Genomic DNA, 19,728 nt, shown 5'->3' with positions numbered 1-19,728 from the left:
TTTATATAGCGCTGTTCTCACTACTCAGAGTGCTTCAGTGAGTGGAGAGCAACTTCAACCGCCACTAATCTGAAGCATCCATCAGGATGATGTGACAGCGGCCAGTGATGCTCACCACACATGAGCTATTAGATGATGAAGTGGTGAGAGAGACAGAGAGACAATTAGAGAAAAGGGATGATTAGGGGGGACAGAATGACTAAGACATGGGGGGAAATTTAGCCTGGAGTTGTTAGCCTCTTTACAAAGGATGCCCAGGGGTCTTTTATGACCAGAGAGTCAGGACCTCAGTTTTTTGTTTCATCCACAGGATGTCACCATTTTTATAGCACAGTGTCCCCGTCACCCCGACTGGGTTATTGGGATCCACATTGAGAGTACTGGGTAAGCACCTCCTGCTGGCCTCACCAACACCTCTTCCACCAGCAATCTAAGCTTTCCTAGATGGTGTCTCCCATCCAAGTACTGGCCGGGCCCAAACATGTTTAGCTTCTGCTGGATGACCTGTTCTGAAGTGCATGTGGTGTGAGCTGCTGGACTCTTTGATAGACTCTTCGCTACACAAGTATTGGGACCCTCACCTAATGTTCTCTAACCGACTCTTTTCAGGTGAGACCTGCCATCAGGCACTTTCTGTAGCTCTGGATGAGACTTCTACTCCTCTCACTGCTCACTCAGCCCACTCTTCTTGAGATTTGATGGACTTCTTCTCCCAACTATGACTTCCAGCTCTTTCCATGGATGTGACTTGGATTCAGTTCAGAGTGCATAGCAGAATACCTCAGAATATTCCAATGTAATTTCCATCAAATTTCAGTTGTCTTAATTGTATGTTTTCGGAGATCCATGTCCTGAACTCAAAACAGAGCCTTGTGATGTTCACTCCAGAATGTCTTGATGACCTTTTGATTTTATTGTGCACAGATTCAGCACAGCCACCCCATAACATTAATGCACCTCCTCCATGTTTTGTGTTTTTTCTTTGAACTGTCATTTTGTTTTCAGTGGACACAGAGCTGCTGTGACTTACTGTAAAGCTCTTGTTTAGTTTCATCAGTCCAAAGGAATTTCTCCAGCACTGTGGCTTTATTATGTGGTTTAGAAAACTCCAATCCGGAAGGTGTACCTTGAACTCAGAGGTCAGCCTGAGTCTCTCTTGATGTTTCCTCCATTTAAACTCTCTTTCTGTTCAATCTGAGGTCAGCTTTACTCTGGTGGTCTCATCAGGGAGGTGGGCTACAGTCCTGCGGACCCTCAAACATCTTGAGAATATTAGCAGCTGTGCTCACTGTGGAGGTGGTATTTAGTCTTCACCTTGACCACCAATAATTTTCTCTGCCATTTTCATTTGTTTTAATGTTTAAAATTTGTGAAGTCAAGAACCCAAAGCAAGTGTCTGCTCTGTAAAGAGTAAAGAATCGTGGATGACAAGGACTTTTGTCAGCTTTAATTTATTTCACATTCATTTGTGCTTCATTTTTAAACCAATACTTTTGTCTGTGTCTGAATATATGTCCATGTGAGAAAGTAAGTGCACCCCATGAAAATCTTTTTTTCTCTTTATAACATACCGGGCCTTGACAAACTCTTCAGACTCCTCCACTTTTTCACATTTTTTATGTGGCAGCCTTGTAGTAAATCATTTCATTTTTTTCCCTCAGAAGCAACACTCAACACTTTATAATGACAAAGGGAAAGTGGAATTTTCGATTTTTTTTGTTTATTAAAGTAAAAACTGAGATATCCCATCGATACAAGGATTCAGAACCTTTCCTGTGATGTTTGAAATTTGGCTCAGGTGCATCCTGTTCTATTGGTCATCGTTGAGATGTTCTTACCCCTTGCTTGTAGTCTACTTGTGGTCATTTCAGTTGATTGGACATAATTAGGAAAAGCACACACTTGTCTATAGGAGGTCCACAGTGGTGAAAAAACAAAGCCATGTGGTAGAAGGAATTGTCTTCAGAGCTTAGAAACAGGATTGGATCAAGGCAAAGATCTGGGGAAATATATGCAAAAATTCTGTCGCACTGAAGGATCCTAAGATGACAGGGACCTCCATAATCTTTAATGGAATATGTTTAGAACTCCCATGACTTTTCATACAACAATCAATGGAGAAGGACCTTCATGAGAGGAGTAACCAATAACCCAATGGTCACTGTGCCTGAGAGCCAGAAAATATGTCTGGAGAATTGAGAAGATTCCAGAAGGACAGCTAAACTGGGCTTTATGGCACTGTGGTCAGACAACACATGAAAGCTTGCTTAAAGTTTGCTAACAGGCACCTAAGGGACTCTCAGACTGGGAAAAACAAGACTTTCAGGTCTGATGAAACCAACATTGAACTGTCTGGCCTCAATTCTAACTGTCCTTTGTGTATACAATACAATACAATTTATTTTTGTATAGCCTAAAATCACACAGGAAGTGCCACAATGGGCTTTAACAGGCCCTGCCTCTTGACAGCCCCCCAGCCTTGACTCTCTAAGAAGACAAGGAAAAACTCCCAAAAAAACCTAGTAGGGGGAAAAAAAAATGGAAGAAACCTGAGAAAGTCAGTTCAAAGAGAGACCCCTTTCCAGGTAGGTTGGGCAGGCAGTGGGTGTCAAAAGAAGGGGGTCAATACAATACAATACAATACACAGAACAAAACAAATCCTCATTAAAAAATTTAAAAATTTTTAGAAGTACGGAGCAGAATTTAACAGTAGATGATGTACATAATAAGATTTAGATAATTTTAGACTCCTGTAGACCTCATCCATCAAGCTGCCTCCCCCATGTGGCCATTCCACGGTTGAAACAGTGTTGGGCCAGCCAATCCGATGAAAGGACCCCTCTTTCTCATGATTCCTGCGGTCCTCCATCAGGGACGACTTTACCTTAGGCAGGCAAAACAACTTGGCAGGTGGGCCGTGGCACCAAGTGCCACATTTGAGTACCAAGAAGACAAACAGAATAGGTGAGGGTTAGTATGAAATTATAACTATCATATTACTTATGTTTTAGTGCTAATGAGTAACAACAGAGATGCAGTCTGTACAGTTAATCAGCAGCTCTAGGCAGGATATGCTAAACTGAAGTAGTGAGTCTTCAGCCGGGATTTAAAAGCTGAGACCGAAGGGGCATCTCTTATAGTAGCAGGCAGACCACTCCACAGTTTAGGGGCCCTGTAACTAAAAGCTCGACCTCCCACTGTTATTTTATTAATCCTAGGAACCATAAGCAGACCGGCATCTTGAGATCTTAATGTACGCTCTGGTTTGTAAGTCATGATAAGTTCAGACAAGTAAGCCGGACCTTGGCCGTTTAATGCTTTATATATTAAAAGGAGGATTTTGAAATCTGCCCTAAACTTAACCGGGAGCCAGTGTAAGGATTTAAGAACTGGAATTATGAGTTTGTATTTTTTTGTTCTTGTAATAATTCTTGCAGCCGCATTTTGGATTAACTGGAGGCTCTATAAAGAACAGTTTGAACATCCAGTGAACACCACATTGCAGTAGTCAATCCTACTAGAGAAAAATGCATGAATTAATTTCTCAGAATCTTGTTTATTTAGAAAGCGCCTTAATTTCCTAACATTTTTAAGATGGAAGTAACATGATTTGGACAACTTTGTAATATGCGCTTTAAATGACATGCTAGAGTCAAAGATAACTCCTAGAGTGTGGGCTAATTCAGTAAAATTAATTGGTATTCCAAATGAGTTAAATGATGACAAAATATTGTTATGATCAGCGTCATTCCCTCCAACAATTAATATCTGTTTTATCTGTATAAGACAAGTAGTTTTTATTCATCCACTCCTTTAATTCGCTAACACAACTAATTAAAGACAACATTGGAGAAACTTCATTTGATTTAAATGAAAGGTATAACTGGGTGTCATCTGCATACGAGTGAAAATAACATTATGTTTCTTAATGAGAGATCCCAGTGGAAGCATGTAAAGTGAAAACAGTAAAGGTCCCAGTACTGAGCCCTGCGGGACACCATATTGAACTTCTGTGTATAATGATGGAGTCCTGTCAGCACATTTCTGTACATATTGGAATTGATTCCCCAAGTGAGCACGGTGCCTGTAAGCCCAACATCATTTTCTAGCCTGTTCAGTAAAATAGAATGGTCGATGGTGTCAAAAGCTAAACTTAAGTCCAACGAAATAATTACAATGGAGTTTCCTTCATCAGAGGATATCAGAATGTCGTTAGTGCTGTTTCTGTACTATGACCAGTGCGAAAACCAGATTGGAATTTCTCAAAAAAAATTGTAATGCGTATGGTGTGACTGAAGCTGACTGGCGACTACTTTTCTAGTATTTTAGAGAGAAACGGTAAATTTGAAATAGACCTATAATTATTCAGTTTGCGTGGGTGTAGGTCTGACTTTTTAAGTAATGGTTTAATGACTGACACTTTTAGTGCCTCAGGTACTGTGCCAGGCAATAATGAACTACTGATAATGTTTAGAATACTCGCTGCAAGAACATCCATTGCACTTTTTACTAGTTTTGTTGGCACTGGATCAGGGAACAAGTAGTGGGTTTCATTTTAGAAATTAAAGTTAATACTTCCTGCTCAGTTACAGGATTAAAATTACTAAAGTGCTGAATGCAATTTGAGGCAGGTTCTGCTAAGCTAGTATTTGGTTTGTACTGTGATGCAGAGATCTGGGATCTTATATTTTTAATTTTCTCATTGAAGAAGTTCATAAAGTCTGTACTGCTAATATCTGTTGGTATTTTGCACTGTTGATCTGAATTTCCATTTGTTAATTTAGCCACTGTTCTAAACAGTACCCGAGGATTTTTATTATTGCTATCTATTAATGTAGTATTAGTAGTATTCTGAGCGAGCGGTAAAGAGGGCTTTTTTATATTTATTAACACTCTCTGTCCATGCAAATTGAAAGACATGTAGCTTTGTTGTCCTCCATCTGTGCTCCAGTTTTCGACACTCTAATTTAAGAGCTCGAGTGTTTTCATTAAACCAGGGAGAGTTTCTATGTGCTTTGATCACTTTTCTTTTAAGGGGAGCCACTGTGTCCAGAGCATCTCTCAAGGTCACATTATAATGTGATGTTAGCTCATCTAAATTGTTTTCCACGTTTACATTTGATGTTAACTGATCTAAATGGTTTTCCACAATTACACTCGACTTACTCAAAGTGTCTATAAATTTTGAAGCAGAATTACAATCTAGATGTTGCACTATCTTTGTTTTAATCTGGGAGTGTGTTGGCAAGGGCAGGACTAAATCAAATGTAATTAAGTAGTAATCGGAAATAACTTCATTTAATGGAGTAATATTTAAATTTTGAATTTCAACTTTGTAAGTTAATATTACATCTAATGTGTGGTTATGATTATGAGTTGGACCTTTGACAATCTGACAAAATCCTACTGAATTTAACAAATAAGTAAAACATTTGCTAAAAGTGTCAGTTTCCACATCAATGTGTACATTAAAATCCCCCATCAGTACTACATGATCACAGTTTGTAGCCAAATCAGATAGAAGGTTGCTAATTTCAGTCATGAACAATGAATACGGCCCTGGTGTTCGGTAGACTAGCACTATAATTGTGTTGGAATCTGTTTTAATATTTAAAATGAATGCCTCAAAGTTGCCTAAATATTTAGACGTGATTTGCATTTTGTTACAATGAATTATTCCAAGGCCTCCTCCTTGACCAAAATCTCTGAATCTTAGCTGAATCACTAAGAGACCGTTGGCTTTAAGTTTCCACCACCCGCTGAGCGATCGACTTTAATTTCTCACTGCCGGTTATTTCAACTGGTCAGCTGCCGGCTTTACTTCAGATGAACTTGCTCGGGTGTTTGCAAAGGGCTACGTGCCTGTGGAAGACGCCGCTGCTCTGTGCTTCCACTCACTGCTCCGCTCTGTGCTTCCACAAACTTCTTCAGGCCACCTCCTTGCTTCATTCCAGACCTCGTTCGACTTCCACCCGACTCAAGTCCTGAATGAAGGGAGGCGGCCCCTTTTATAATCACCCAGATGTGCTCCAGGTGCTTCCCGGCAATCTTACACCGGCACTCCCCAGTGTGGCGGATGTGAAGGCTGTGTACCCGGAAGCACTCGGGGTGTCCCCGATCCTCTTCCCGCCAGCACTTCCAGGTGTGGTGGAAGTGCTGAGGTCCAGGGCTCCCAAGGCATTGGTGCGCCTCCTGGTGGTGACCATGGGCCCCTACAGGGTTAAGCTTCAAAGCTCTGTACCCGTGGTCTCCATAGCCGCTAGGGCGGTCACCTCCACGTGGTCTGGGGAAGGCGTAAGCCCTTTTCTGGTCCTCCGGGGCGTCCCAGTCGGGTCGCTCCTCCAGCCACCTGTGACAATGTAAATTAACAAATGAAATGAAGTTGAGCAGACAGAACATGAGATATCTTGGCTTCATACTGTCTGCAATGAAATCAAAGTCAAAGTACATTTAAGAATCTCCGCTTTTCTGTTTTTTTATTTGCCTTTTCCATCCCATCCCATCTTCTTCTAATTTGGGGTTGTAAACAGTTGACGTCAGAAGTTTCCAGACACTTGGGGTGAATTCTTTCAAACTCACTTCACCTCCACAGATTTTATACTCACAAACTGTACATTTGTCTTCTAGTCTAAGACGTCTACATTGTCCGCGGTGAAAGTTATTTCTTCCATTGATGTTCACAGACCACGGAGTCTTTCACTTTTTATTGACCGTATCACAATTCCAGGGGGTCACAAGTAGTGGTGGTCTGCTCAATACTGATGTGTCGACGCCTTGTCGATCTTTCAAAGCGCAGATGTTTGAAGTGTCACTTCAAGGCTGTATTATCGTGGGATTTCCCTCTCCTTACCCTTTACCTCTTTTCTTTAAGGGTCAGTGTGCTCGTCAAGTTTGTTACCGGGTTGGTCTCCTGTTGCACTTTAAGATGAACACACACAGACACAGACATACGCAGACACACAGACCCTCAGCACACAAGTACCGTATGAAAGACGTACACACAGCACGTTATTCACAGCACTTTAACACACACGAGTGCCGTCTGAATAACACAAGCACAGTCTGCTCTCCCCAGCACTCTGAGAGACTTACTTATCATAGGCACGAACAACGGGCGATGTCTCTGATATATCTCACACCTAAATATCACCTTTGGTCTCCGAGAATATATTCAGACATCCAAAGGCTCAACATCCCCGGCTATCGGCCATTTATCAGCAGTGAATGTTTGACTTTAATGCACTCGTCATTACTGGACTGAGCTCTTCGTCCACAGCTCGATAAACTTGTCAGTTTGGATCATATGGCACTTCACACTGCGCCAGGCGGCGTTGATTGAGCACTCAAAGTTGTTGAGATGCTTGACTGACGATCACATGACAGTGGTGGCACGTGGCTGGTGTCCTCTGCTGACGTCATTCTGTTCTCTTCATCTTCTTCTTCTTCTGAGATGAGGCCTATTTATTATAAAATTCAGTAGGAGTTTCACATCATGTGATTGTAAAATACACCTGACTGGCTGGCTGTCAATATGATGGATGAATTCGCTCAGACTCTTTAATCTTGTTTGAGTTACCTCCGTTTTTTAAAGTAATAAAGTTTCTAATGTTGTAACAATCTCCTGTCTCAAGCTGTAATTTCCAGTCCCATAGCATCTCCTTCTGTTCACAGGTTGTAAAGTAATCAGCTACAGCTTGGACCACAGCATGTCTTCATCTCCCAAGCTGTACACCAATGTAGTCCTGGTGCCTTTCACTCCACAGGCGATCAGATCATCAATACAGCTGGAGGGTCTCCTGAATTCCTACTCAGCGCAAACAGATGGCACTGTGATGGGTACAATTCAGGAGAACAGACTGACTTTGATGTTGACTGTCCATGGCAGTGCCCTGTGTTTAAGGTCATCTGTTTAGTCTTGAGCTAAATATCATGAAGATATAGAACACAATTTACAGACTTTACACACACGACAGAGGATCATTTCAAATGTCACATGACCCTGAGGGACACTGGCACCATGACGTCACTGGCATCACCACAGCCACTATGACCACAGCACTCACGCAAGGCTCTGGGCACTCACAAGGGAAAGAAAGAAAGAAAGAAAGAAAGAAAACCTTTTTGAGTGTTCAATATACATTTTATTACTTTTAATGTCTTTTAGATGAAAGCATGTCCTAAGTGAGTAAATGTAAATATAGAAAAACAAAAATATCTCTGGCACAATAAAATCAGACAAAGCTTACTGAATATTTAAATAATTAATCTAAAAATGAAAAAAAGAATTAGAAAATGGTTACAAAAAAAAGGCAGGAGAAAAAAGCAAAAACCTGAAGCAACCAAAATCCAACAAACCTAAACCAGAGCAGGAGACCAAAAGGACCACCGAACATCAAAACCTAAAGCCGAGCCCACCAGACAGGACAGAGCCCAGTGTTGGAGCGGCTCTTTCATCTGCAGCTTCTTCTTAAATACCCCTGGGGGCGGAGCTCCACCTGCAGTGTCACGTGAGCCCACCCCCCACCCCAGGCTCCACAAAGAACACACAGAAAATGCACAAAAGAAATGAGGGACAACAAATCTAACCAAATACATAAACCTAAGACTTAGAAATAAAATATTCATCAACATCAAAATGTCCTGCGGTGGGTTGGTACCCTGCCCAGGATTGTTTCCTGCCTTGTGCCCTGTGTTGGCTGGGATTGGCTCCAGCAGACCCCCGTGACCCTGTGTTCGGATTCAGCGGGTTGGAAAATGGATGGATGGATGGATCAACATCAAAATCAATACCAGTCTGTGGCAGAGCGAAGGGCGCTCAGCAGGCTCCTATCAATTATGGAGAATCCACTGCATCCACTAAATAATGTCATCTCCAGACAGAAGAGCAGCTTCAGCGACAGACTGCTGTCACTGTCCTGCTCCACTGACAGACTGAGGAGATCGTTCCTCCCCCAAACTATGCGACTCTTTAATTCCACCAGGGGGGGTAAACGTTAACATTTAACATTATACATAGTTATTGTCTGTTTTTTTTCACCTGTATTATTATCATTCTTTAATTTAATATTATTTATTGTATCAGTATGCTGCTGCTGAAGAATGTGAATTTCCCATTGGGATTAATAAAGTATCTATCTATCTATCTATTTACAAAAAAATTCATAAAATATAACAAAACGTTTAAAGTAAAAGGAAAAAGGCAGCAATGAAACCCAAAATGAAACATCACAGCTGACTTCAGTCCTCAATGCTCTTCACCTTCTTGTGGTGTCCATGAGTGTCAAATTCACCATTTAATGTCCATCTTTATTAGTAACAGAACATCTCCATAGTGTGAGTGTGTGTGGGGTTGGGGGTGGTCAGGCTGGAGTGGGCATACGAGGACACAGCGGACACACAGGGGCACACAGGGGCACACGGGACACATGACAGAGTGCAGACACTCAGATGTGGAATGGAGAGCACTGCTCAGGTCTAAATGATTGATTTCACTGCTAGACTTACAAATCAAATATTCAATCCAAACCAACATCTTATTTGTTACTCACCCCACTGTCATATTCTGACTTTCCCAGTGCTATTAAGAAATGGATCATCAATACGGAGTGTTATATCTTCAGATCAGACAACACAGGAGATGTGACCAGAGGTGGTCACAAGTCAGAAGGTCACAGATGAGCAGATTTGACAAATGTCAGTCATCCTGATTGTTTATTCACCAAACACCACTGGAAGTTTATTTTATAAAATGTAATCAATTATTAGATTTGCATGTTGTTAATACATAATGATTATTAAAAAAATTAATTCAAATAAATGTTCTTTTCCCATAGAGTATCTTCCATAACCTAACAAAGCTGCACTCTCCTTAAAGGTAATGACAATATTAAGAAATCCGCACTAAATATCCATTTGATCAAACCCAAATCTTTCCTCCCCCTCAGCCTTGCCATTCATTTAATATTGAGAGTGGCCACTAGAGGGGGGCAGTTTGGCTACAGAAGAATCAGCTCAGCTGTCAGCTCTGAAGGTCACGTGACTGTGTGATCGTGTCACCCTTATTTTATTCTTAATTCATTTAAATCTTAATTAGTTTTAGATATAATATTTAAAGTTCTTTATTTCTGGTGTTTTATTTGTGTATTTTTACTTTATTCTTATTTCTTTTACACTGCACTGTATTCTTTTCTCCCCCCTTTCCCATGTGTGTAATATGGCGGGTGTCCACTAGAGGGCGCCACTGCACTTCAGTCCCACCCCTCAGTCCTCCTGTTAAAGTCTCCATTTGTCTGACTCTCTGATTGTTTCTCATTCTCTCCTTTCGTGTTTCACTGCTCAGGATTTCACTGAATGCTTTCTGCTTTTATCTTTTAGATTTCCTTTTTGTATAAATTGCTGTGTAATATTTAGAGTGGCCACAAGAGGCAGTAGTTTGGCGACTGACCAATCAGTGACCCCTTCTGTCCATTGGTTGTCTTTCTAATCTGCTTTTCAATTTCAGGTTTGTGGACAAGGTGGGCCAACCCTGGACGGGGTGCCAGTCCACTGCAAAGCCACACATGTGTACCCATGTCAAGTGTGTGCCAACTGAAAAAGAATTCATTTTGTGAAGATGTTGGAGCTTTCAGGGTACCAAGAGTGACAAATCTGGGGACAAGAAGGAGGTGCAGTTTAAAGTTTAATGTGACATCAACTTAAACACCAAACTCTGTCAGTATGGCCGACATCTGACTGACCGGTGAGTCCTCGTCTTCAGACATTCACAGTGAATTCATTCTGAAGTGAAGGACCCTTTGAGTGACCAATGGAGGGTCACAACATGTCTGGTGAGTGGACAATCACTCTCTGCTCCTACATATAGTCACTATTCAAGAGCTCTCCATACTGAGTCTGTATAGCGCCTTTCAGTTGTGCTGATCCAGCAGGACCACATGCCTGTCCTACTTAACAGGTGACATTCAGTGACACTTGGGGGCCTCAGTAGTTGTTGGGGTGTCAGCCTGAAGGACATGTGGCTGTGAATCAACAGTGACCCCTGCTGGTCACACTGGTATTTGTAGGTCTGAGATGTCTCCGCCCCTCATTATGACACACACACCTGATTGGCTACTCAAACCCAATAATAATGGAGACCCTAACAGTTGCACTCGCCCCACATTCTCATCCACAAATTCACTCACAGAGTTGCTGCCCCCCCAACTCACCAATCTTTTAAATTTAATTTCACCCCAAACTACAAACACAAAGAGGACCTGAGCTTGTGGGGACATCAAGTGACTGGTGGAGGGTACTGGCCAGTGGTCACATGGTGTCAGATTTCTGATTGTTACACTGGAGTGAAGACCAAAATAAAACCTAAACCCTGGATAGAGGGGCTCAGTGAAGGAGGTGTTGAACCTGTGCAGGAGGGTCATTGTGTGTGAGACACTATAAAATGACAGAGAGCCAGCAGGCCAGTCCAGATACACACCTATTCTGGGGCTGTAGGGGGCGCTGATTACAGTCTGCTTGTTATTGTGATGCACAGAGTACTGGGAATGAGACCACTGCAAACTCCAGGAATTGTTGTTGTATCCAAGGCCGCAGTCCCAGCCCTGTCCTATCCTGCCCAGTCCTTTATATGCGACTCCAATCATCATGAAGTCTCCACTGCACTCCACCTCCCAGTAACAGCGAGTCCCAGTTAGAGCCTCTCTGCACAGAACTTGAGACCAGAAGTTAAATCTGTCAGGATGATCAGGATATCCAGACCATGTCCACTCACATGTCACCTTCTTGTTCCCTTCAGACAGACGGAGGCGTCTGTGTGCCGTGTTGATGTCCAGTGTGAGGGGACAGAAGTCTGAAAGGGGAAAAGAAAACGATTGAGGAAATCTGGGAGTGTGTAACGGGACTGGGGGCGGAGCACAACACAGACAATTAACAAGAACCAATCAGGAGCTGCGCTGATGAGACACTAATAGTAAAGAGCTCATGTGATTGGACAGAATCTGTGGGGGTATTTAAAATAAAATTCTGGAATCACACTAAATCCAAATCCCTTTTATTCTCCAGTACTTCATGTGCAGGAATCTGACTTGGTAGATTTGGAGCTCCTTATAAAGGAACACAACATCACAGACAAATAACAGAAAGAGCTGAAGTTAAAAAGACAAACTTCAAACCAAGTTGTAGAATAATCCAATTATAAAGGAGATGTGCCGATAGTGATGTGCCGGTGAGAGTGTGAGTGTGTAGTGTGTATTCCTGTGCTCACACACACACGTCCTCACACTGTACACACACACACCTTCACACAGTCTCTGACAGAACACATGAATACACACAGAAGACGGCTAAGTCACTTCTGGGAGAGGCTGTCGCTGTGGTTAAGAAACTCTGGAGGTGTCTGTTAGTTTGAGTTTGAATTCACTGAAGCATTTGGGAGTTTGTGTGAAGAAGTGATGAGCTGCTGAGATGAGTCCGTGGTGGTCTCTTATGACATGGTTAGTGACACAAGATGTCTACAGGGGGCTATTTTCCGTATGTCGCTTAAATCATCCGAGATCAGGTGCCTCATCTTGGATGAGTTAATGCCAGTGAAACTCATCCAGAGAAGTCGGTTTTTCAAATGCAGCCGTGTATTAGATTAGTCTAGCTGGATCTAATTATCTGAGATGAATGTGCACGCCCGCGCTGAGTGAAAAGCCCATATATATAGAAAACATGATCAGCAAGTCTTTGATAGGCTGTAACAAAATGACAAAAGAACGGGCACATTTTTTTTCACACAAGCGGAGCAGGACCTTTTATTCGAAGGACATGAAGAATTTCAAGATTTAATATGCACAAGGGGTAACACTGCAAAAGCAGCCCAAACCAGAAAAGGCGGCTGGCAAAAAGTGGCCGACAAATTAAATGCGTATGCACTGTACTTACTGAAAGCAGCGTTTCATTTCCTATGTGTCAGATTAATTATTATTTAATATGTCATAATTCCAGATCAAACGTGAGCACAAGGAGAACATGGGAACAGGATAAAGTGAAGTAGAAGAATATACTTCAAACTGTTAAATATTGGTATATATAACTATTTAAAGAAATGTTGACATAAAGAATCATATATAATGTAAAGAACATTAATTTTAAAGCTAATAAGAAGGCAGACAAGCAAGAAACAGGTCCAGACCTAACCCCTGCAGAAGAGTTGGCTCTCCAGCAAAATGCCCATCGCCGTTTCTGAGGGCATTCCAGGGGGAAGCTCCTCCACAGAACCAGTGGCAGGATGCAGTGGTCACTTCATTTCAGGTAAAGATGGTCATTGCATATATTTGTCCTCCATGTGTGCCATAGGTATGTTCCATATAGCCCTCTTTTTTTGTTGGGTCAGTTGCAGGGAATGTCATATCCCTTGAACCTGTGTCTGACCAATGAGATATTGACGAAGGTCAAATATATGGTGAAGACACTGTGTCTGATTATTCATCAGGAGGAGAGGTACATTTTCCAAATAATGTTTGATCGAACTCCACTCTGATCAGTCCCATGTGCCCCAATCACATTTGGAAATCCTGGTAATGAGAATGTTAGGCTGATTGTGGGATTCTTTATGGAACTGTGGGTGTTTTAGCCTGTGTATTATCTACCTGCAATGGCATGAAACGCCTCTTTTATTGTCTGCACACGCAGGTGTCCAGGAAACACTATAAAAACCTGAAGGAAATCTTTCAGAGCCAAACAGACTTTACAAATTGCCTGGCAAACTGCACATTTAGTTAGATTTTCCGCATCGCCTACAGTATATAAAAAAGTGCCGCTTGTAAAAAACCTCAAAGCAATGCCTACTGTCTGTGTGGTTGTGAGAGCCCGACTTCGCCGAGTTTGACTTCGAATATAAGGTCCTAATAAATTTTTGAGGTACAATATCCCCCCTCGGCTAAAGCAGTATCTTTCGAAAAGAATTTCCTCCGGGAGTAATAAAGGATCTTGTCGATCACACAAAATCCTCTCTATATGAAATTCTCTTCTTATAATTTGCTTACCAATATCAATTGGTCGCTCATTCATGAAGGCGAAGTCATGACTGAATGAATTCCATGCACAGACACTGAATAAGTGTGTGAGCTAATCCTTGTTTACATCAAACACACCTCCTCCGAGTTGGTTTGAGGATTAGGATGTGTTGCTATGACAACACTTCCAGCAAGAGTTTCAAAAATCTGACAGATCCAGGATTAGGCCAAATCGTCAACAATTACATCCGGCTAAACGAGTAATCCACGTACAAAAAATACCCCCCTGGTCTGCACAGATGAGGAGCACAGCAGACCTCACCACACGCTCTCATTTATTTATGGAGTGTGCCGTTGATGAGCCAAACCAGACACCAATGGAGAATGTGATCACACTTTCAAAAAACTGAACGAGGACTAACTGTGAAATATTTAATTTCTTTATCTGGTGTAAGAAGTCCAATCGCCGCTGTGCCTTCTTAGTGATGTGGTGGTGTTCATGTCCCACTGAGAGTGTTTGTGATTGTTGTGCTCAGAACTTTGAAGGAGTCCACCATTTTGACTGCTGAATCATTCATTTCTAGTGTTAGAGGTTGTGACTGCTGTTTGTGAAAGTCAATGGCCATTTCCACTGTCTCGGGGGTCTTGAGCAGCAGGGTGTTGAAGCTCACCAAGACACAAGACGAGACCCCTCTTTTCTAGAAGGTGTTTCATTGCTTTTAGTAATTAGACCAATAATGGTGGTGTCATCAGTGAACTTAATGATTTAACTGAAGATCAGTGGACCTGCAGTCATTGGGGTACAAAGAGTAAAGTAGGGGGGCCGTCCACAGCCTTGAGGGGCACCTGTGCTGATACAGAGACTGTCTGAGAGGTGGGAGTCCACACAAACATACTAATGTAGCAGCAGACTCCATTGCCTTTGACTTGTTGTGATGATCAACATCTCTAACTGCTCTGTAAAGCACAAACCCCAGCAGTTCTAATGTGGAGTCAGGAACTGATGCAGTAAGCCAGGTGTCCATACAGCAGTACGCTGACCAGAGAGAATAATCCTTACTGGGGCCGAGAAGAAGATGAAGTTCATCTGTTTTGGGCCTCAGTGGTCTGACGTTGATAAAACTAGTAAGGGAAGGGGCACTCGACAAGCGCGTCTCCTGGACCTTACGAGAGATCCTGAGCGCTCCCCCCTTCTCATCTTCAGGTGGGACTTACCTGGCTGGGAGTCGGAGTCTGCAGTCGGAGGTTCATAAGTGCTAAATCCGTATGAAAGTGTCCTTAATCAGTGGAAGAGAAATGAAGTCCAATCCCAGTAGACAGGAGCTGATCTCGTGTGAATGTAATCCTCATATTGTTACAAAAGGCAAAGTTAATGGAGAAAAACAACACATCAGCAGCGAGCAAACAACTGTGGCTGTCCTGATCAGCACCATCATTATGAGCACAAGGTCACCATCGAGGTCCGAGTTCAAATGGACTGTCCACACGGACCGCTGGCTTTTTTAAATGACACTTTGATTGTCACAGTCCACCTCTTTAATTTAAAATCAATCCACTGTCACACTTCATCACAAACTGACAGCTCAATGATTTACTGGCCAGCAAACAAGACGGCCATTGAGTGTTGAGAGATGTGAAGTTCATGAAGAAAACCATCATGGAGTGAGCTGATGCTACTCAATAATTAAAGGAGACGATTCATTCAGTAGATGTGAACTTAAAATCTAAAGTCGCAGGTTCAGAATAATAAGAAATGTGAATAAGAGTTACTGAACTATGAAAACTCGATTCTAGTCAGCATGATGGCCAAGGGGTTGGAGCTGAGGCCTCACAGATTGAGCTTCACGACTTTGAATTTGGCACCCAGTGGTCATCTTTGTCAGGTCAGCGTGTTCTCCTCGTGTCACTCCTGGTTTTCTTCACACAATCCACAGAAGTGCATGTTGGGTGAATTGGTGACTCTGAATTGGCCTTGTGTGGTTGTGATCACCTGACTTAACACAACGCAGCCTGAACTGGATTAAACCGGTTTGACAATGTTGTGTTAAAAATCACTTCAATGTAAACCCACCACGTCCATGATGGTCTGCTGACCTGAATGAATCCTATTTATATCATTATATGTCACCTGTCACGTCTGTCTCCCTACTGTTTGTGCAACCAACATGCACCCAGTAGTTTTTGTCCCTTTCCCTTTTTTTAACAAGAATCCTAATTTTCTGTCAAATTAGTGTAAACTGACCACAGTGATCGTCATCCACCATTCATTATTCCACAGAGCAGACTCTTTGTTTTAAATTTCAGACAAACACAATAAAATAAATGACAATGGCGTAAACACAATTATTAGGACCCTCACCTAATGTTCTCTGACCGTGTTTCCTTAAGAGGCATTAGCTCTCTGGAAATGTGTTCTTTTCAATTGCAGCGTTTTAATTAACCTGAATTTAAATAATTATAAATTAAAAAGGTATTATCCCCCCAGCATGCAATATGACGCTTACAAGATTACACAAGAAGTACAGAGGATAATTTAGCTCTTTACTGACGGTTTCACATGGATATCACAAACGGGAAGCTTATGACAGACTCTATCAAGCATGTGGGTGTCTTGACATACGCAGTCTGCCATCTTTCGTTTGCCACACTGAAAGGATTTTCACTGGACAGAAGACATAATCTTCCGCCCAGCAGCTTCAAAGTGTGTTGGCCATAGGTCCATCCTTATATTCTGGTTGCTCCATGTGCAGGCTCCTTGCTCTGGATCCAAACAAGGACAGGAAAGGACTCAAACCCCACCTTCAAAAACACAGGAATAGCACAATGCCTACATACATTCTCCCAACAAGGAAAGAGGATGGTGTGCTGACAGAAGACAGAAATATACTCGTCTGTCTTTAGGCTGACTATTCAATTCTCCAGTTGTCTTTGGCTCTCTAGTCCTGTGCTTGGCTCGGCAATTCTAAATACTGATGCTGTGCCCCTGTGTACCATACTTGGTCTGCCTGTATGACTGAGTCCATAACAGTGGGCACAGAGAACAGTGACATTAAACTTAATAACAAAACATAATATAACAGACCGGCTGTTTTCAGGTGAGACCTGCCATCAAGCACTTCCTGTGACTCTGGATGAGACTTCTACTCCTCTCACTGCCTACTTGGCCCACTCTTCTTGAGTTTTGATGGACTTCTTCTCCCAACCGTAATTTCCAGCTCTTCCCATGGATGTTGACTTGGATTCAGTTCAGAGCATATAACGGACTGCTTTTGAACATTCCAATGTGATTTCCACCATATTTGGGTGGTCTTACTTGTATGTTCTGGAGGATCCATTATCTGCACGTCAGACAGAGCTTTGTGACGTTTGCTCCAGAATGTCTTGATGATCTTCAATTTTATTGTGCCCTGCACAGATTCAGCACAGCAGCCCCCTAACATTAATGAGCCTCCTCCATGTTTGGCATTATTTCTTTGAACACTTGTTTTATTTTCTGTGGACACAGAGTTGCTGTGACTTACTGTAAAGCTCTCATTTAGTTTCATCAGTCCAAAGGTATTTCTCCAGCCCTGTGGCTTGTCAACATGTGTTTTAGAAAACTCCAGTCAGTTATTTATTTTATTTTTTAGACTGTCTTTCCAAAGTGTGGTCTTCTACCATGGATCCCACTTTCATTTTCTAAGTGATTGATGGAGCTACTTGAAGATGTTGTACTTTGATCTTGGAGCTCAGCCTGAATCTGTCCTGATGTTTGCCTTGGTTCTTTCTCCACCACTGAAGCTGTCCTTCTTTTGAACTGGAGGTCCATTTTCCATCTGCAGCAGCATTCAGTGTGTTTGGCTACAGTCCAATGGACCTTCATCTTCTTGATGTTAGTTACTGAGGCCACAGGAACATGAAGCTCTGTGGAGATGGCCTTGTAGCCTTTACCTTGGCCATGCTGGGCTTTGACCTTCTTCCTTTCCTCCTCTTCTCTTTTCCAAGTCCAGTGTGATGTACACAATGACTCAGCAAAGCTTTGTGAGGGCTGAGTGACTGAAGACCCCTGTGATTCTCATAGTGGACTGATTCTTATTCAGTGATGTCTTTTAACATCCAATGTCTTCAACAACAATTTCTGAGCCATCTTCTTTTGGTTTAATTCCTACAATGAGTTCAGTCCTGAATAAATAACAAAGGTCCTGCTTTATGGAAAAAACAATTGTGGATGTCGAATAATTTTGTCAGCTTTAACTTATTTCAATTAAACTTGTGATTCTCTTTTAATCCAATGCTTTTGACTGTGTTTGTATATCCATATACTGTCCATGTATATGTTAATGGTGGTGGGCATTATGTTTTTTATGTGAAACACACTGAGCTGCTTTCATTCAATGCCATTTGATGTATAAATCAATCATTATTATCAATATTTTAAGGGAATGACTGAAGTAGAAAAGCATCAGAAAAGAGACACTGAAATACAGAAAGAGAAAACAGCAGAAAGTGCAATGAAAAAAATCAGACAATAGAAAAAGAACAAAGGACACTGGAGGTCAGATTATTGTTAGAGGTGGATATGGTGTAGTTGGCAGGATTTTATTTTTATTTCCCACAAGTTCACTTGACACTTAAGAGACTCAAGTCTAACAGACTGCTTTGGCGCTTCCCTGTCCTGAATCACAGGACCCCCATCACTCTCAGCCCCTCAGTCACACAACACTCAGACTTTCATATTCTAAGCCTGTCCTGTTCTATTAAAACTTAAATGATTTATATTGTGATGATCCATTCAGTCAAAGCACAGACTCACATTTTAAAAAGTCATCTCTGCTCTGAGGTTCAGGAGTCTGGAGGGCGAAAACTGGAGCTTCATGAGCTGAAAATAAAAAGAAAAGAGAAGAAGAATGGAAACTGTGAAGATGGCATTGTGGGATGTTAGTTTAGTTCTTAAACACGTATTACAAATGCAGAGGAGTTAAAATAAAACATTTATAAAATATACAAGAGCTGGCAAATTAGGCCAAATGTCGATTTGAATATTCATATTAATAATAAATACACAGGGAGTCAGAGAGTATTGAGACCCCCTCACTTTCTGCACACTTTACCGTGTTGTTGATTTAAATTTAAATTCATTAATGTGCCTTTTGTGCTCATCAGTCTACACTCAGTAACCATAATGACAAAGTGAGCGCAGGTCTTCAGAAAGGTCTGCACATTTATTACAAATTAAAACTGAATGTCTACTTCCTAGAAGTATTCAGACACTTCATTCAGGTCCTCTCTGTATTTGACTGCACTTCTCCTCCCCTCAGTTCTGACCTGTCACTCTGTCCCCATAGCCTGATGCTGTCACCACCATCTTCACTGTAGAGATGGCATTAGGCAGGTGGTGACCAACGCCTGGTCCTCTCCACACATCCTGCTTGGTCTTCTGTCTAAAGAGTTCAATGTTTTGTCTCATCAGATCATTGACTCTTTCCCTTGATGCTCTGAGGCTGTCATTTGTCTTTTACTCAAAAGTATCTTCTGCCTGGTGTGGTAATATCCTACTCCGCGCATTGTAAAATTTAAGATAAAGAAGCCTTAAACTGATCAGCGTTATTTATAAGGTTAAATGTATGCCATCGCAAAGGAAGTGCGCTTACCGTTTGTGCGTTGAAGGCGCTGTTGTGGTAACTCAAGGCTGCGTAGTGGGTGAGCGCTGTGAGGCGCGGTGAGTCTGGGCACACGTGGAGCCATATAATCACCAGT

The 19,728-nt window shown here is 42.0% G+C and overlaps 3 protein-coding genes across 5 annotated transcripts in view; 1 reads left to right on the top strand and 2 right to left on the bottom strand.

Moving 5' to 3' along the window:
- The window catches only part of LOC114642076 (tripartite motif-containing protein 16-like), a 920,397-nt gene that overhangs the window by 200,652 nt on the left and 700,017 nt on the right, over window positions 1-19,728 (bottom strand). Inside the window, exon 7 of the mRNA XM_051927873.1 lies at window positions 11,399-11,661. Within this exon, the coding sequence (XP_051783833.1) occupies window positions 11,399-11,661 (263 nt within the window). The remainder of the gene's footprint in view (window positions 1-11,398; window positions 11,662-19,728) is intronic.
- LOC114652550 (E3 ubiquitin/ISG15 ligase TRIM25-like) overlaps window positions 1-19,728 on the top strand; it is a 487,506-nt gene that overhangs the window by 338,929 nt on the left and 128,849 nt on the right. The window lies entirely within an intron of this gene.
- LOC114652513 (tripartite motif-containing protein 16-like) overlaps window positions 10,845-19,728 on the bottom strand; it is a 231,388-nt gene continuing 222,504 nt past the window's right edge. The window contains exon 8 of the mRNA XM_051927851.1: window positions 10,845-11,398. Coding sequence (XP_051783811.1) covers window positions 11,044-11,398 — 355 coding nt within the window. The 3' untranslated portion in view covers window positions 10,845-11,043. The remainder of the gene's footprint in view (window positions 11,399-19,728) is intronic.

Source organism: Erpetoichthys calabaricus, chromosome 5 (assembly GCF_900747795.2).
Source record: "Erpetoichthys calabaricus chromosome 5, fErpCal1.3, whole genome shotgun sequence".
NCBI classification, from domain to species: Eukaryota; Metazoa; Chordata; class Cladistia; order Polypteriformes; family Polypteridae; genus Erpetoichthys; species Erpetoichthys calabaricus.
The sequence above is the reverse complement of the archived record's forward strand: the minus strand, read 5'-3'. Positions and strand labels throughout refer to the sequence as shown.